The 19699-nt window shown below is 59.0% G+C and overlaps 1 protein-coding gene across 2 annotated transcripts in view; it reads right to left on the bottom strand.

Annotated features, from left to right (window-relative positions):
- The window catches only part of LOC138751138 (tau-tubulin kinase 1-like), a 57585-nt gene that overhangs the window by 14843 nt on the left and 23043 nt on the right, over nt 1-19699 (bottom strand). Inside the window, exons 6-7 of one of the 2 annotated variants that reach the window (XM_069913204.1) lie at nt 18462-18566; nt 11822-11910 (exon numbers count right to left, since the gene is read on the bottom strand). In XM_069913204.1, the coding sequence (XP_069769305.1) occupies nt 11869-11910; nt 18462-18566 (147 nt within the window). In that variant the 3' untranslated portion in view covers nt 11822-11868. The remainder of the gene's footprint in view (nt 1-11821; nt 11911-18461; nt 18567-19699) is intronic. The other variant, XM_069913203.1, reaches the window with a different exon arrangement.

Genomic DNA, 19699 nt, shown 5'->3' on the forward strand with positions numbered 1-19699 from the left:
AACTCCCACCACACCCCTCACCCCTCCTAACTAACACCGCACCCCTCACCCTGACCAAACACTGATCCCTCACCCCTTCTACCCCTCACCCCGATCAAACCCTGACCCTCACCCCTCCTAACCCTCACCACAACCCCTCACCCCGATCAAACCCTGACCCCTCACCCCTCCTAACCTTCACCGCAACCCCTCACCCCGATCAAACCCTGACCCCTCACCCCTCCTAACCCTCTCCGCAACCCCTCACCCCGATCAAACCCTGACCCCTCACCCCTCCTAACCCTCACCGCAACCCCTCACCCTGAACAAACCCTGACCCCTCACCCCTCCTAACCCTCACCACAACCCCTCACCCCGATCAAACCCTGACCCCTCACCCCTCCTAACCCTCACAGCAACCCCTCACCCCGATCAAACCCTGACCCCTCACCCCTCCTAACTCCCACCGCAGCCGCTCACCCCGATCAAACCTTGACCCTAACCCTAACCCCTCCTAACTCCCACCGCAACCCCTCACCCTGACCAAACCATGAACCCTCACCCCTCCTAACTCCCACCACAACCCCTCACCCTGACCAAACCCTGACCCCTCAACCCTCCTAACTCCCACCGCAACCCCTCACCCCGACCAAACCATGAACCCTCACCCCTCCTAACTCCCACCGCAACCCCTCACCCTGACCAAACCCTGACCCCTCACCTCTCCTAACTCCCACCACAACCCCTCACCCTGACCAAACCCTGACCCCTCACCCCTCCTAACTCCCACCGCAACCCCTCACCCTGACCAAACCCTGACCCCTCACCCCTCCTAACTCCCACCACAACCCCTCACCCCTCCTAACTCCCACCGCAACCCCTCACCCTGACCCCTCACCCCTCCTAACTCCCACCGCAACCCCTCACCCTGATCAAACCCTGACCCCTCACCCCTCCTAACTCCCACCGCAACCCCTCACCCTGACCAAACCCTGAATCCTCACCCCTCCTAACTCCCACCGTAACCCCTCACCCTGACCAAACCCTGACCCCTCACCCCTCCTAACTTCCACCGCAACCCATCACCCTGACCAAACCCTGACCCCTCACCCCTCCTAACTTCCACCGCAACCCCTCACCCTGATCAAACCCTGACCCCTCACCCCTCCTAACACCCAACGCAACCCCTCACCCTGACCAAACCCTGACCCCTCACCCCTCCTAACTCCCACCGCAACCCCTCACCCTGACCAAACCCTGACCCCTCACCCCTCCTAACTCCCACTGCAACCTCTCACCCTGACCAAACCCTGACCCCTCACCCCTCCTAACTCCCACTGCAACCCCTCACCCCGATCAAACCCTGACCCCTCACCCCTCCTAACCCTCACCGCAACCCCTCACCCCGAACAAACCCTGACACCTCAGCCCTCCTAACCCTCAGCGCAACCCCTCACCCCGATCAAACCCTGACCCCTCACCCCTCCTAACCCTCACCGCAATCCCTCACCCCGAACAAACCCTGACCCCTCACCCCTCCTAACCCTCATCGCAACCCCTCACCCCGAACAAACCCTGACCCCTCACCCCTCCTAAACCTCACCGCAACCCCTCACCCCGATCAAACCCTGATCCCTCACCCCTCCTAACTCCCACCGCAACACCTCACCACGATCAAACCCTGACCCCTCAACCCTCGTAACTCCCACCGCAACCCCTCACCCCGACCAAACCATGAACCCTCACCCCTCCTAACTCCCACCGCAACCCCTCACCCTGACCAAACCCTGACCCCTCACCCCTCCTAACTCCCACCACAACCCCTCACCCTGACCAAACCCTGACCCCTCACCCCTCCTAACTCCCACCGCAACCCATCACCCTAACCAAACCCTAACCCCTCCTAACTCCCACCGCAACCCCTCACCCTGACCAAACCCTGACCCCTCACCCCTCCTAACTCCCACCACAACCCCTCACCCTGACCAAACCCTGACCCCTCACCCCTCCTAACTCCCACCGCAACCCCTCACCCCGATCAAACCCTGACCCCTCAACCCTCCTAACTCCCACCGCAACCCCTCACCCTGACCAAACCCTGACCCCTCACCTCTCCTAACTCCCACCACAACCCCTCACCCTGACCAAACCCTGACCCCTCACCCCTCCTAACTCCCACCACAACCCCTCACCCTGACCAAACCCTGACCCCTCACCCCTCCTAACTCCCACCACAACCCCTCACCCTGACCAAACCCTGACCCCTCACCCCTCCTAACTCCCACCGCAACCCATCACCCTAACCAAACCCTAACCCCTCACCCCTCCTAACTCCCACCGCAACCCCTCACCCTGACCAAACCCTGACTCCTCACCCCTCCTAACTCCCACCGCAACCCCTCACCCTGACCAAACCCTGACCCCTCACCCCTCCTAACTCAAACCGCAACCCCTCAACCTGACCCCTCACCCCTCCTAACTCCCACCGCAACCCCTCACCCTGACCAAACCCTGACCCCTCACCCCTCCTAACACCCCCTGCCACCCCTCACCCTGACCAAACCCTGACCCCTCACCCCTCCTAACTTCCACCGCAACCTCTCACCCTGACCAAACCCTGCCCCCTCACCCCTCCTAACTCCCACCGCAACACCTCACCCTGACCAATCCTTGACCCCTCGCCCCTCCTAACTCCCACCGCAACCCCTCACCCTGACCAAACCCTGATCCCTCACCCCTTCTACCCCTCACTCCGATCAAACCTTGACCCCTCACCCCTCCTAACCCTCACAGCAACCCCTCACCCCGATCAAACCCTGACCCCTCAACCCTCCTAACTCCCACCACACCCCTCACCCCTCCTAACTAACACCGCACCCATCACCCTGACCAAACACTGATCCCTCACCCCTTCTACCCCTCACCCCGATCAAACCCTGACCCTCACCCCTCCTAACCCTCACCACAACCCCTCACCCCGATCAAACCCTGACCCCTCACCCCTCCTAACCTTCACCGCAACCCCTCACCCCGATCAAACCCTGACCCCTCACCCCTCCTAACCCTCTCCGCAACCCCTCACCCCGATCAAACCCTGACCCCTCACCCCTCCTAACCCTCACCGCAACCCCTCACCCTGAACAAACCCTGACCCCTCACCCCTCCTAACCCTCACCACAACCCCTCACCCCGATCAAACCCTGACCCCTCACCCCTCCTAACCCTCACAGCAACCCCTCACCCCGATCAAACCCTGACCCCTCACCCCTCCTAACTCCCACCGCAGCCGCTCACCCCGATCAAACCTTGACCCTAACCCTAACCCTAACCCCTCCAAACTCCCACCGCAACCCCTCACCCTGACCAAACCATGAACCCTCACCCCTCCTAACTCCCACCACAACCCCTCACCCTGACCAAACCCTGACCCCTCAACCCTCCTAACTCCCACCGCAACCCCTCACCCCGACCAAACCATGAACCCTCACCCCTCCTAACTCCCACCGCAACCCCTCACCCTGACCAAACCCTGACCCCTCACCTCTCCTAACTCCCACCACAACCCCTCACCCTGACCAAACCCTGACCCCTCACCCCTCCTAACTTCCACCGCAACACCTCACCCTGACCCCTCACCCCTCCTAACTCCCACCGCAACCCCTCACCCTGACCAAACCCTGACCCCTCACCCGTCCAAACACCCACCGCAACCCCTCACCCTGACCAAACCCTGACTCCTCACCTCTCCTAACTCACACCGCAACCTCTCACCCTGACCAAACCCTGCCCCCTCACCCCTCCTAACTCACACCGCAACCCCTCACCCTGACCAAACCCTGACCCCTCACCCTCACCCCTCCTAACTCCCACCGCAACCCCTCACCCCGACCAAACCATGAACCCTCACCCCTCCTAACTCCCACCGCAACCCCGCACCCTGACCCCTCACCCCTCCTAACTCCCACCACAACCCCTCACCCTGACCAAACCCTGACCCCTCACCCCTCCTAACTCCCACCGCAACCCCTCACCCTGACCAAACCCTGACCCCTCCTAACTCCCACCGCAACCCCTCACCCTGACCAAACCCTGACCCCTCCTAACTCAAACCGCAACCCCTCACCCTGACCAAACCCTGACCCCTCACCCCTCCTAACTCCCACCGCAACCCCTCACCCCTCCTAACTCCCACCGCAACCCCTCACCCTGACCAAACCCTGACCCCTCACCCCTCCTAACTCCCACCGCAACCCCTCACCCTGATCAAACCCTGACCCCTCACCCCTCCTAACTCCCACCGCAACCCCTCACCCTGACCAAACCCTGACCCCTCACCCCTCCTAACTCCCACCGTAACCCCTCACCCTGACCAAACCCTGACCCCTCACCCCTCCTAACTTCCACCGCAACCCATCATCCTGACCAAACCCTGACCCCTCACCCCTCCTAACTTCCACCGCAACCCTTCACCCTGATCAAACCCTGACCCCTCACCCCTCCTAACACCCAACGCAACCCCTCACCCTGACCAAACCCTGACCCCTCACCCCTCCTAACTCCCACCGCAACCCCTCACCCTGACCAAACCCTGACCCCTCACCCCTCCTAACTCCCACCGCAACCTCTCACCCTGACCAAACCCTGACCCCTCACCCCTCCTAACTCCCACTGCAACCCCTCACCCCGATCAAACCCTGACCCCTCACCCCTCCTAACCCTCACCGCAACCCCTCACCCCGAACAAACCCTGACACCTCAGCCCTCCTAACCCTCAGCGCAACACCTCACCCCGATCAAACCCTGACCCCTCACCCCTCCTAACCCTCACCGCAATCCCTCACCCCGAACAAACCCTGACCCCTCACCCCTCCTAACCCTCATCGCAACCCCTCACCCCGAACAAACCCTGACCCCTCACCCCTCCTAACCCTCACCGCAACCCCTCACCCCGATCAAACCCTGACCCCTCACCCCTCCTAACTCCCACCGCAACCCCTCACCACGATCAAACCCTGACCCCTCAACCCTCCTAACTCCCACCGCAACCCCTCACCCCGACCAAACCATGAACCCTCACCCCTCCTAACTCCCACCGCAACCCCTCACCCTGACCAAACACTGACCCCTCACCCCTCCTAACTCCCACCACAACCCCTCACCCTGACCAAACCCTGACCCCTCACCCCTCCTAACTCCCACCGCAACCCACCACCCTAACCAAACCCTAACCCCTCCTAACTCCCACCGCAACCCCTCACCCTGACCAAACCCTGACCCCTCACCCCTCCTAACTCCCACCACAACCCCTCACCCTGACCAAACCCTGACCCCTCACCCCTCCTAACTCCCACCGCAACCCCTCACCCCGATCAAACCCTGACCCCTCAACCCTCCTAACTCCCACCGCAACCCCTCACCCTGACCAAACCCTGACCCCTCACCTCTCCTAACTCCCACCACAACCCCTCACCCTGACCAAACCCTGACCCCTCACCCCTCCTAACTCCCACCACAACCCCTCACCCTGACCAAACCCTGACCCCTCACCCCTCCTAACTCCCACCACAACCCCTCACCCTGACCAAACCCTGACCCCTCACCCCTCCTAACTCCCACCGCAACCCATCACCCTAACCAAACCCTAACCCCTCACCCCTCCTAACTCCCACCGCAACCCCTCACCCTGACCAAACCCTGACTCCTCACCCCTCCTAACTCCCACCACAACCCCTCACCCTGACCAAACCCTGACCCCTCACCCCTCCTAACTCAAACCGCAACCCCTCACCCTGACCCCTCACCCCTCCTAACTCCCACCGCAACCCCTCACCCTGACCAAACCCTGAGCCCTCACCCCTCCTAACACCCCCTGCCACCCCTCACCCTGACCAAACCCTGACCCCTCACCCCTCCTAACTTCCACCGCAACCTCTCACCCTGACCAAACCCTGCCCCCTCACCCCTCCTAACTCCCACCGCAACACCTCACCCTGACCAATCCCTGACCCCTCGCCCCTCCTAACTCCCACCGCAACCCCTCACCCTGACCAAACCCTGATCCCTCACCCCTTCTACCCCTCACTCCGATCAAACCTTGACCCCTCACCCCTCCTAACCCTCACCGCAACCCCTCACCCCTCCTAACCCTCACCGCAAACCCTCACCCCGATCAAACCCTGACCCCTCACCCCTCCTAACCCTCACCGCAACCCCTCACCCCGATCAAACCCTGACCCCTCACCCCTCCAAACCCTCACCCCGATCAAACCCTGACCCCTCACCCCTCCTAACTCCCACCGCAGCCCCTTACCCTGACCAAACCCTGACCCCTGACCCCCCCTAACTCAAACCGCAACCCCTCACCCTGACCAAACCCTGACCCCTCACCCTCACCCCTCCTAACTCCCACCGCAACCCCTCACCCCGACCAAACCATGAACCCTCACCCCTCCTAACTCCCACCGCAACCCCTCACCCTGACCAAACCCTGACCCCTCACCCCTCCTAACTCCCACTACAACCCCTCACCCTGACCAAACCCTGACCCCTCACCCCTCCTAACTCCCACCGCAACCCCTCACCCTAACCAAACCCTGACCCCTCACCCCTCCTAACTCCCACCGCAACCCCTCACCCTGACCAAACCCTGGCCCCTCACCCCTCCTAACTCCCACCGCAACCCCTCACCCTGACCAAACCCTGACCACTCACCCCTCCTAACTCCCACCGCAACCCCTCACCCTGACTAAACCCTGACCCCTCACCCCTCCTAACTCCCACCGCAACCCCTCACCCTGACCAAACCCTGACCCCTCTTAACCTTCACCCAGACCAAACCCTGACTCACCCCTTCTACCCCTCACCCCTACTACCCCTCACCCAGACCAAACCCTGATCTCTCACCCCTCCTAACTCCCACCGCAACCCCTCACCCTGACCAAACCCTGACCCCTCACCCCTCCTAACTCCCACCGCAACCCCTCACCCTGACCAAACCCTGACCCCTCACCCCTCCTAACTCCCACCGCAACCCCTCACCCTGACCAAACCCTGACCCCTGACCCCTCCTAACTCCCACCGCAACCCCTCACCCTGACCAAACCCTGACCCCTCACCCCTCCTAACTCCCACCGCAACCCATCACCCTGACCAAACCCTGACCCCTCTTAACCTTCACCCACACCAAACCCTGACTCACCCCTTCTACCCCTCACCCCTCCTACCCCTCACACAGACCAAACCCTGACCCACCCCTACTCCCCCTCACCCCTACTACCCCTCACCCTGACCAAACCCTGATATCTCACCCCTTCTACCTCTCACCTCGACCAAACCCTTACCCTTCATCCCTCCTAACCCTCACCTCGACCAAACCCTTACCCCTCACCCCTCCTAACCCTTACCCTGATCAAACCCTGTCCTCTCACAAACCCTGGCCAAAGCTTGAACCCTCACCCCTCCCAACCCTGACCTCTGACCCCTCCCAATCACTAAACCCTGGTCTCTCTCAAATTTTGACCCTTTACCAAACACTGGCACCTGACCTTGACAGACCCTGACCCCATAACCCTGACCAAACCCTGACCCCTGGTCTTGACCAAGCATCAAACCCCAATCCTCAACCTTGAACATATGCTGACCCTGAACAAACATTGACCCCTGACCTTCTCTACTGACCACTCTCCTTCAGTGAACTTTTAAGTGCCAAATGCTTGACAGCGAATCTGACAACACATCTTCATTCCTGACAATGATCCTAGACCCCAACAGAGACCAATGACTGGCACCGACCACCAAATGGCACAAAACACAGCCATGTCCACGCTGCCTGCACCAGGACCATTTGTCCCGACCCACCATCCAGGACCCTCTGAAGCCAACAGTCCATTTAAACTTCCAGATCACCCCTCACCTCTTGTCCTCGCCAGGAACCCCTGCCCAGATGCTGCCTTTGCCCCACACACTCTCCCCTCCCCTGCCTTTGCTCCACACACTCTTCCCCTCCCCTGCCTTTTCCCCACACACTCTCCCCCCTCTCTTTACCTCTTCTACCCTCCAACCCCTCCCCTTAACCCCTCTTCCCTCCCCTCTTTACCCCACCCCTCCCCACTCCTACCTTTACCTCCTCCCCATCCCACCTTAACCCCCTCCTCTCCCCTGCCTTTACCCTTTCCCTTTACCCCCTCTCCTCTCCTCTGCCTTTACCCCCTCTACCCTCCCCTTCCTTTACCCCCTCTCCTCTCCCCTCCCCTCTGCTTCCTTTACCCCCCTCCCCTCCCCTCCCCCTCTCCCCTCCCCTGCCTTTACTCCCTCTCCCCTCCCCTGCCTTTCCCCCTCTCCTCTCCCCACTCCTGCTTTTACCCCCTCTCCCCTCCCCTTAACCCCTCTTCCCTCCCCTCTTTACCCCACCCCTCCCAACTCCTACCTTTACCTCCTCCCCACCCCACCTTTACCCCCTCCTCTCCCCTGCCTTTACCCTTTCCCCCCTCTCCTCTCCTCTGCCTTTACCCCCTCTACCCTCCCCTTCCTTTACCCCCTCCCCTCTGCTTCTTTTACCCCCTCCCCTCCCCTTACTCCCTCTCCCCTCCCCTTACTCCCTCTCCCCTCCCCTGCCTTTACTCCCTCACCCCTCCCCTGCCTTTTCCCCCCTCTCCTCTCCCCACTCCTGCTTTTACCCCCTCTCCCCTCCCCTTAACCCCTCTTCCCTCCTCTCTTTACCCCACCCCTCCCCACTCCTACTTTTACCCCTCCTCTCCCCTGCCTTTACCCTTTCCCCCCTCTCCTCTCCTCTGCCTTTACCCCCTCTACCCTCCCCTTCCTTTACCTCCTCTCCCCTCCCCTCTGCTTCTTTTACCCCCCTCCCCTCCCCTTACTCCCTCTCCCCTCCCCTGCCTTTATTCCCTCTCCTTTCCCCTGCCTTTTCCCCCTCACTCCACTCCTCCCCTGTCTTTACCCCCCCTCCCCTGCCTTTACCCCCTCTGCCCTCCCCAACCCTGACTACTCAAGGATAGTCAGCAGGGCTTTGTGAAGGGAAGGTCGAGCCTCACGAGACTAATTGAGTTTTTTGAGGAGGTAACAAAAGAAATTGACGAGGGTCGGGTGGTAGATGTGGTCAACGTGGATTTTAACGAGGCATTTCACCAGGTTCCCCATGAGAAACTCATTCAGAAGGTTGTCGAAGGTTACAAGAGGATATCGACAGGATGCAGAGTTGGGCAGAAAAGTAGCAGATGGAGTTCAATCCGGATCAGTGTGAGGTGATGCATTTTGGACGGACAAACCAGGAGGCTGAGTCCAGGGTTAATGGTCGGTTACTGAAGGGTGTGGATGAATAGAGGACCTTGGGGTCCAAATCCATACATCCCTCAAAGTCACCGCACAGGTTGAAAGGATAGTTAAGAAGGTCTATGGGATGCTGGGCTTCATTAATGGGGGATTGAGTTCAGGAGTAGAGAGGACATGTTACAACTCTACAAATCTCTGGTGAGACCCCATTTAGAGAATTGTGTTCAGTTCTGGTCACCTCATTACAGGAAGGATGTGGAAGCTGTGGAGAGGGGGCAGAGGGGATTTCCCAGGATGTTGCCTGGATTGGAAACAAGCGTTGAGGCCAGGTGAGCAGAGCTGGGACTTTTCTCTCTGGAGTGTAGAAGGATGAGAGGAGACTTGATCGAGGTCGACAAGATTCTGAGAGGCATAGATAGGGTGGTCGGCCAGCGCCTGTTTCCCAGGGCAGGATCAGCAAACACCAGAGGATGTGTGTACAAAGTGAATGGAGGGAAGTTTAGGGGAGATGTTGGGGGGAAGGTTTTTTTTTAAACACAGAGAGTTGTGGGGGCCTGGAATGTCTCACCAGGGGTGGTGATGGAGGCTGGAACATTGGGGGCATTTTAGAGACCCTTAGAAGGCACCTGGATGGAAGGAAAATGGAGGATAATGGGGTAGTGAGGGTTTAGTACTTTTTTAAAGAATATATGGGTTGGCACAAGATAGAGGGCTGAAGGGCCTGTACTGTGCTGTAGTGTTCTATATCCCTCGAAAATCAAGGTTCCCTGTGCCTGCGAACCTTGCCTTTAATCGTGATGGGAACATACAAACTCTGGTCTCTCAACGTTTCCCCTTTGAAGGTCTCCACTTTCCTCGCACGTTCTTGCCTGAAAACCTCTCCCAATCCACGCATTCTTGATCCTTTCTCATTTCCTCAAATTTAGCCTTTCTACAATTTAGAATCTCAGCATGAGACCCAGACCCATCCTTCTCCATCATTAACTGGAAACTAATGACATTATGATCACTGGACCCAAAATGTTCCCCTACACATACGTCTGTCACCCGTCCTGTGTCGTTCCCAAATAGGACATCCAGTTCTTCATCCTCTCCATCCGCCTCTTCACCCAGGTCATTTATAAACATCACAAAGAGCAGGGGGTCCCAGAACAGGTCCCTGCGGCCCCTCCACTAGTCACCGACCTACAGGCAGAATCCTTTCCTTCCACTACTACTCTCTGCTTTCTACAGACAGGCCAATTTTTAATCCACAAGGTTCCCCTGATCCGGTGCCTTGTGACTTTCTGGATGAGTCTCTCGTGGGGAACCTGGTCAAATGCGTTGTTAAATCCACGTCGACCACATCTACCACCCGACCCTCATCAATTTCTTTTGTTACTTCCTCAAAAAACTCAGTTAGACTCGTGAGGCATGACCTTCCCTTCACAAAGCCCTGCTGACTATCCTTGAGTAGACTGGACTTCTCCAAATGCTCATAGACCCTGTCCTTAAGAATCCTCCCCATTAGTTTCCACCCCACTGACGTCAGACTCACCTGTCTAGAATTCCCAGGATTCTCCCTATTACCTTTTATAAACAAGGCAACTACATTTGCCGTTCTCCAATCCTCTGGCACCTCCCCTGCGACCAAAGAGGATTCAAAGATAATCGGTACTGCCCCAGCTATCTCTTCCCACCCTTCCCACAGCAGTCTGGGGTTCATCACGTCCGGCCCCGGGGACTTATCAATCTTGATGTGTTTAAGTAGATCCAACACTTCCTCTTCCTTAATCTCCACATTGTCCAGGACACAGGCCCATTCACTTCCAATCTCACCCTGATCAAGGTCCTTTTCCCTTGTGAATACTGATGTAAAGTTTTCATTTAGACCCTCCCCAACCTCCTCCACCTCTAGGCACATGTTTCCTCCTTTATCCTTTAGTGGCCCCACCTTCATTCTCATCATCCTTCTGTTCTTCACATACACATAGAACACCCTGGGGTTCTCCTTAATCCTACATGTCAAGGCCATCTCCTGCCCCCTTCCAGCTCTTCCAAGTCCTTTTTTAAGCTCCTTCCTGGCTACCATGTACTTCTCGTGAGCCCTTCCTGTTTCCTGCTTCCTTTATCTAATGTTTGCTTCCTTCTTCCTCCTGACGAGTTGCCTGACCTGTTTCGTTAGCCACGGTTCCCTTTTCCCACCATCTTTTCCCTGTCCCAGTGGGACAAACCTATCTTGAACCCAGCACAAATGGTCCCGAAACTTCCTCCACGTTTCGTCTGAGCTTTCACCCTTAAACACCTGTTTCTAATTTATTCTCACTAGTTCCCTTCATAATTACCTGTTGCCTGATACCCCTTCTGCTCATACCCTCCCTGCATACATCTGTAGTTTGACTGAACCCAACTCTAGGAAGACTGAGCCCCAGCTGCCGAATTGTGCCTGAAGCCTGCACAGAGCACAGCACAGGTGAGGTTACCTGAAATGCTGCTGCCTTTGGGTGTGTGAGAGATTCCCGTCTATCAAATCATATAGAAAGAACTGAAATTGAGAGCGAGGTGGATGGAAACTCACTGCACAACCTTGTACACATGCAGGGAATGGGAGATCTGACCATCAAACTAAGGCTTCAGGGGAGCATAGCATGAGAAATCCAAAAGAAACTGAAAAACAAAAAAGCAGAAACAAACCAAAACACCCAAGAAAATCAATGAGTGGATAGAAGGTACAGGGCAGGCAGAAGGGCGGGTACAGGGTGAGTACAGGGAAGGCAGCAGGACGGGCACATGGCAGGCAGCAGGGTGGGTGTAGGGCAGGCAGCATGGCGGGTGCAAGGCAGGCAGCAGGGTGGGTACAGTGCGGGAACAGGATGGGTACAGGTCAGGTACAGGGCAGGTAGCAGGGCGGGTACAGGGCAGGCAGCAGGGTGGGTACAGGGCAGGCAGCAGGGTGAGTACAGGGCAGGCAGCAGGGTGGGTACAGGGCAGGCAGCAGGTCGGGTACAGGGCAGGCAGCATGGCGGGTGCAAGGCATGCAGCAGGGTGGGTACAGTGCGGGAACAGGATGGGTACAGGTCAGGTACAGGGCAGGTAGCAGGGCGGGTACAGGGCAGGCAGCAGGGTGGGTACAGGGCAGGCAGCAGGGTGAGTACAGGGCAGGCAGCAGGGTGGGTACAGGGCAGGCAGCAGGTCGGGTACAGGGCAGGCAGCAGGGTGGGTACAAGGCAGGCAGCAGGGTGGATACAGTGCGGGAACAGGATGGGTACAGGTCAGGTACAGGGCAGGCAGCAGGGCGGGTACAGGGCAGGCAGCAGGGTGGGTACAGGGCAGGCAGCAGGGTGAGTACAGGGCAGGCAGCAGGGTGGGTACAGGGCAGTAGCAGGTCGGGTACAGGGCAGGCAGCAGGTCGGGTACAGGGCAGGCAACAGGTCGGGTACAGGGGTGTATAGAGCAGGTGCAGGGCAGGCAGCTGGGCAGGTACAGGGCGGGTCCAGGGCAGGCAGCAGGGCTGGTCCTTGGCTTGGCTTCGCGGACGAAGATTTATGGAGGGGGTAAAAGAGCAGGGCTGGTACAGGGCATATAAAGGGCAGGTACAGGGTGGGTACAGGGCAGGTATAGGGCAGGTACAGGGCAGGCAGCTGGGTGGGTACAAGGCAGGCAGCAGGGCGGGTACAGGGCAGGCAGCAGGGTGGGTACAGGGCAGGCAGCAGGGTGAGTACAGGGCAGGCAGCAGGGTGGGTACAGGGCAGTAGCAGGTCGGGTACAGGGCAGGCAGCAGGTCGGGTACAGGGCAGGCAACAGGTCGGGTACAGGGGTGTATAGAGCAGGTGCAGGGCAGGCAGCTGGGCAGGTACAGGGCGGGTCCAGGGCAGGCAGCAGGGCTGGTCCTTGGCTTGGCTTCGCGGACGAAGATTTATGGAGGGGGTAAAAGAGCAGGGCTGGTACAGGGCATATAAAGGGCAGGTACAGGGTGGGTACAGGGCAGGTATAGGGCAGGTACAGGGCAGGCAGCTGGGTGGGTACAAGGCAGGCAGCAGGGTGGGTACAGGGCAGGAGGCATGGCGGGTGCAAGGCAGGAAGCAGGGTGGGTACAGTGCGGGAACAGGGCGGGAACAGGATGGGTACAGGTCAGGTACAGGGCAGGCAGCAAGGCGGGTACAGGGCAAGCAGCAGGGTGGGTACAGGGCAGGCAGCAGGGTGGGTACAGGGCAGGCAGCAGTCGGGTACAGGGCAGGCAGCAGGTCGGGTACAGGGCAGGCAGCAGGTACAACCAGTAGCAGGGCAGACGGCAGGGTGGGTACAGGGCATGTACAGGACAGGCTGCAGGGCGGGTACAAGGGTGTATAGAGCAGGTGCAGGGCAGGCAGCTGGGCAGGTACAGGGCGGGTCCATGGCAGGCAGCAGGGCTGGTACAGGGCATATAAAGGGCGGGTACAGGGTGGGTACAGGGCAGGTATAGGGCAGGTACAGGGCAGGTACAGGGCAGGCAGCAGGGTGGGTACAGGGCAGGCAGCAGGGTGGGTACAGGGCAGGCAGCAGGTCGGGTACAGGGGTGTATAGAGCAGGTGCAGGGCAGGCAGCTGGGCAGGTACAGGGCGGGTCCAGGGCAGGCAGCAGGGCTGGTCCTTGGCTTGGCTTCACGGACGAAGATTTATGGAGGGGGTAAAAGAGCAGGGCTGGTACAGGGCATATAAAGGGCGGGTACAGGGTGGGTACAGGGCAGGTATAGGGCAGGTACAGGGCAGGCAGCTGGGTGGGTACAAGGCAGGCAGCAGGGTGGGTACAGGGCAGGAGGCATGGCGGGTGCAAGGCAGGCAGCAAGGTGGGTACAGTGCGGGAACAGGATGGGTACAGGTCAGGTACAGGGCAGGCAGCAAGGCGGGTACAGGGCAGGCAGCAGGGTGGGTACAGGGCAGGCAGCAGGGCGGGTTCAGGGCAGGCAGCAGGGTGGGTACAGGGCAGGCAGCAGGTCGGGTACAGGGCAGGCAGCAGGTACTACCAGTAGCAGGGCAGACGGCAGGGTGGGTACAGGGCATGTACAGGACAGGCTGCAGGGCGGGTACAGGGGTGTATAGAGCAGGTGCAGGGCAGGCAGCTGGGCAGGTACAGGGCGGGTCCATGGCAGGCAGCAGGGCTGGTACAGGGCATATAAAGGGCGGGTACAGGGTGGGTACAGGGCAGGTATAGGGCAGGCTGCTGGGTGGGTGCAAGGCAGGCAGCAGGGTGGGAACAGGGCAGGTAGCATGGCGGGTGCAAGGCTGGCAGCAGGGTGGGTACAGTGCGGGAACAGGATGGGTACAGGTCAGGTACAGGGCAGGCAGCAAGGCGGGTACAGGGCAGGCAGCAGGGTGGGTACAGGGCATGTACAGGACAGGCTGCAGGGCGGGTACAGGGGAGTACAGAGTAGGTGCAGGGCAGGCAGCTGGGCAGGTATAAGGCGGGTCCAGGGCAGGCAGCAGGGCTGGTACAGGGCATGTACAGGGCGGGTACAGGGTGGGTACAGGGCAGGTATAGGGCAGGTACAGGGCAGGCAGCTGGGTGGGTACAAGGCAGGCAGCAGGGCGGGTACAGGGCATGTACAGGGGGGGTACAGGGCAGGCAGCAGGGTGGGTACAGGACATGTATAGGGTGGGTACAGGGCAGGCAGCTCGGCGGGTACAGTGCAGGCAGCAGGGCGGGATAGGGCAGGCAGCAGGGTGGGTACAGGGAAGTTACTGGTCAGGCAGCAGGGCGGGTACAGGGTGGGCAGCAGGTCGGGTACAGGGCAGGCAGCAGGTACAACCAGTAGCAGGGCAGACGGCAGGGTGGGTACAGGGCAGGCAGCAGGGTGGGTACAGGGCAGGCAGCAGGGTGGGTACAGGACATGTATAGGGTGGGTACAGGGCAGGCATCTCGGCGGGTACAGGGCAGGCAGCAGGGTGGGATAGGGCAGGCAGCAGGGTGGGTACAGGGAAGTTACTGGGCAGGCAGCAGGTCGGGTACAGGACAGGCAGCAGGTCGGGTACAGGGCAGGCAGCAGGTACAACCAGTAGCAGGGCAGACGGCAGGGTGGGTACAGGGCATGTACAGGACAGGCTGCAGGGCGGGTACAGGGGTGTATAGAGCAGGTGCAGGGCAGGCAGCTGGGCAGGTACAGGGCGGGCAGCAGGGCGGGATAGGGCAGGCAGCAGGGCGGGATAGGGCATGTACAGGGGGGGTACAGGGCAGGCAGCAGGGTGGGTACAGGACATGTATAGGGTGGGTACAGGGCAGGCAGCAGGGTGGGTACAGGACATGTATAGGGTGGGTACAGGGCAGGCAGCTCGGCGGGTACAGGGCAGGCAGCAGGGCGGGATAGGGCAGGCAGCAGGGTGGGTACAGGGAAGTTACTGGGCAGGCAGCAGGGCGGGTACAGGGTGGGTCAATGGCAGGCAGCAGGGCTGGTACAGGGCATATAAAGGGCGGGTACAGGGTAGGTATAGGGCAGGTACAGGGCAGGCAGCTGGGTGGGTACAAGGCAGGCAGCAGGGTGGGTGCAAGGCAGGCAGCAGGGTGGGTAGTGTGCGGGAACAGGATGGGTACAGGTCAGGTACAGGGCAGGCAGCAAGGCGGGTACAGGGCAGGCAGCAGGGTGGGGACAGGGCATGTACAGGACAGGCTGCAGGGCGGGTACAGGGGAGTACAGAGTAGGTGCAGGGTAGGCAGCTGGGCAGGTATAGAGCGGGTCCAGGGCAGGCAGCAGGGCTGGTACAGGGCATGTACAGGGCGGGTACAGGGTGGGTACAGGGCAGGTACAGGGCAGGCTGCTGGGTGGGTACAAGGCAGGCAGCAGGGTGGGTACAGGGCAGGTAGCATGGCGGGTGCAAGGCAGGCAGCAGGGTGGGTACAGTGCGGGAACAGGATGGGTACAGGTCAGGTACAGGGCAGGCAGCAAGGCGGGTACAGGGCAGGCAGCAGGGTGGGTACAGGGCATGTACAGGACAGGCTGCAGGGCGGGTACAGGGGAGTACAGAGTGGGTGCAGGGCAGGCAGCTGGGCAGGTATAGGGCGGGTCCAGGGCAGGCAGCAGGGCTGGTACAGGGCATGTACAGGGCGGGTACAGGGTGGGTACAGGGCAGGTACAGGGCAGGCAGCTGGGTGGGTACAAGGCAGGCAGCAGGGCGGATACAGGGCATGTACAGGGCGGGTACAGGGTGGGTACAGGGCAGGTATAGGGCAGGTACAGGGCAGGCAGCTGGGTGGGTACAAGGCAGGCAGCAGGGTGGGTGCAAGGCAGGCAGCAGGGTGGGTACAGTGCGGGAACAGGATGGGTACAGGTCAGGTACAGGGCAGGCAGCAAGGCGGGTACAGGGCAGGCAGCAGGGTGGGTACAGGGCATGTACAGGACAGGCTGCAGGGCAGGTACAGGGGAGTACAGAGTAGGTGCAGGGCAGGCAGCTGGGCAGGTATAGAGCGGGTCCAGGGCAGGCAGCAGGGCTGGTACAGGGCATGTACAGGGCGGGTACATGGTGGGTACAGGGCAGGTATAGGGCAGGTACAGGGCAGGCTGCTGGGTGAGTACAAGGCAGGCAGCAGGGTGGGTACAGGGCAGGTAGCATGGCGGGTGCAAGGCAGGCAGCAGGTTGGGTACAGTGCGGGAACAGGATGGGTACAGGTCAGGTACAGGGCAGGCAGCAAGGCGGGTACAGGACAGGCAGCAGGTTGGGTACAAGGCATGTACAGGACAGGCTGCAGGGCGGGTACAGGGGAGTACAGAGTAGGTGCAGGGCAGGCAGCTGGGCAGGTATAGGGCGGGTCCAGGGCAGGCAGCAGGGCTGGTACAGGGCAGGTACAGGGCGGGTACAGGGCGGGTACAGGGCAGGCAGCTGGGTGGGTACAAGGCAGGTAGCAGGGCGGGTACAGGGCATGTACAGGGGGGGTACAGGGCATGTACAGGGGGGGTACAGGGCAGGCAGCAGGGTGGGTACAGGACATGTATAGGGTGGGTACAGGGCAGGCAGCTCGGCGGCTACAGGGCAGGCAGCAGGGCGGGATAGGGCAGGCAGCAGGGTGGGTACAGGGAAGTTACTGGGCAGGCAGCAGGGCGGGTACAGGGCAGCCAGCAGGGTGGGTACAGAGCAGGTATAGGGCAGCAGGGGGGAGGGGCTGCAAATTTCACCTCCCAGCACCGCACCACCCAATGTCGCCATGTGCAGGACACACAGACTCACACACAGACACGCTCAACAACACAGACAGGTTCACCAACACAGACAAGCTCACAAATACAGACCAACACACAGATACACTCACCAACAGAGACCCAGACACCGATATGTTCACCTGCATCAATCTCCACACACTCTCCAACACACACGCTCACGAACACAGACACGCTCATCTGCATCAGTCTCACACACAGACCCACACACACACTCACCAACAGACCCACACATAGACACACTCACCAACAGAGACTCACACACAGGCACGCTCATCTGCATCAGTCTCACACACAGACCCACACACAGACACACTCACCAACAGACCCACACACAGACACACTCACCAACAGACCCACACACAGACACGCTCACCTGCATCAATCTCACACACAGACACGCTCACCTGCATCAGTCTTACACACAGTCCCACACACAGACACATTCACCAACACAGACCCACACACAGACACACTCACCTACACAGACTGACACATAGACACGCTCACCTGCATCAGTCTTACACACAGTCCCAACCACAGTCACACTCACCAAACCAGACCCACACACAGACACACTCACTGGCTTCAGTCTCACACACAGACTCACTCACAGACCCACAAATAGTCACACTCACCTGTATAGTCTCACCCACACACACAGACACGCTTACCAGCACGTCTCTCACACACTCACCCCGTAACACTGACACTCCCTCCTGGTACCCAGACTCTCACCCCGGGACAACAACACTCATACCGGGACACCGACATTCCCCCCGGAACACCGACATTCCCCCTGGTACCCAGACTCTCACCCCGGGACACCGACACTCCCCCAGTACCCAGACTCTCACCCCGGTACACTGACACTCTCCCCGGTACCAGTCTCTTATCCTGGTACCCAGACTCTCACCCCGGGACACTGGCACTCCTCCCGGGACATCGACACTCATCATGGGACAACGTCACTCACCCCGGGACACCAACATTCACCCTAGTACAATAACACTCAGCACAGGGCAATGACACTTACCGGTCTGACCTCTCCGTTGGTGTTTGTATATTGTCGCGCGAGACCGAAGTCCAACATGTAACATTTGCGGAAGGTAGATGGGAGGCGTCCCATTGCGAAGTTTGACTGTGGGATGGATAACAGGGAGAGTATAAACCCTATCACGCGATCATTCCCTTGCAACAGTCCAGCTCACACAACCCCAGGCACTGCCCATCCCACTTCTCTACCCCTGTCCATATCCCACCCCCTCTACCCCTTTCCTTTTCCCGTACTACCCCTCTACCCCATCCCCATACACAATAGAACAATTACAGCACAGGACAGGCCAGTTTTGCCCTTCCAATCCATGCCAAACACCTTCTCCCACCTAGTCACATTGACCCACACCCAGCCCATGACCCTCCACATCCCTCTTATCCATAGACCTATTCAACTTTCCCTTAAATATTAAAATTGAGCCCGCATCGACCACTTCAGCCAAAAGCTCATTCCACACCCCCACCACCCTGAGTGAAGAAATTCCCCCTCATGTTCCCTCTAAACTTTCCCCCTTCAATTTCAATCCATGTTCTCATGTTTGAATCTCCCCCACTCTCCATGGGAAAAGCCTGTCCACATTTACTCTATCTGTCCCCCTCACAATTTTGAATATCTGTCAAATCACCCCTCAATCTTCTGTGCTCCAGGAAATAAAGTCCCAGCCTCCCAGTCCCAACCTTTCCCAGTAACTCAAACCCTAAAACCCTGACAATATTCCCATAAACCTCCTCTGCACTCTGTCTATTCTGTTTACATCCTTCGTGTAATTCAACAACCAAAACTGCACACAATATTCCAAATTTGGCCCCACCAATGCCGTGTACAACTTCAACATGACATATCAACTCCTGTATTCAATAATGATTTATGAAAGCCAACATATCAAAAGCATTCTTCACCACCCTATCTACATGTGACTCCACTTTCAGGGAATTATGTACCAGAATTCCTAAATCCCTTTGTCCTACTCCCCTCCTCAATTGTCCACCATTTACCGTGTCTGACTTTTGCTGATCAGTCCTACCAAAATGTAGCACCTCACTTATCAGTATTAAACTCCATCTGCCATCTTCCAGCCCACTCTTCTAACTGTCCTAAATCCCACTGCAAGCTTTGATAATCTTCTTATCTGTCCACAACACCAGCAATCTTCGTATCATCTGCTTACTTACTAATCCAATTTACCACCTATCATCCAGATCATTAATATATATGAC

Source organism: Narcine bancroftii, unplaced genomic scaffold, assembly GCF_036971445.1.
Source record: "Narcine bancroftii isolate sNarBan1 unplaced genomic scaffold, sNarBan1.hap1 Scaffold_75, whole genome shotgun sequence".
Classification (NCBI taxonomy): domain Eukaryota; kingdom Metazoa; phylum Chordata; class Chondrichthyes; order Torpediniformes; family Narcinidae; genus Narcine; species Narcine bancroftii.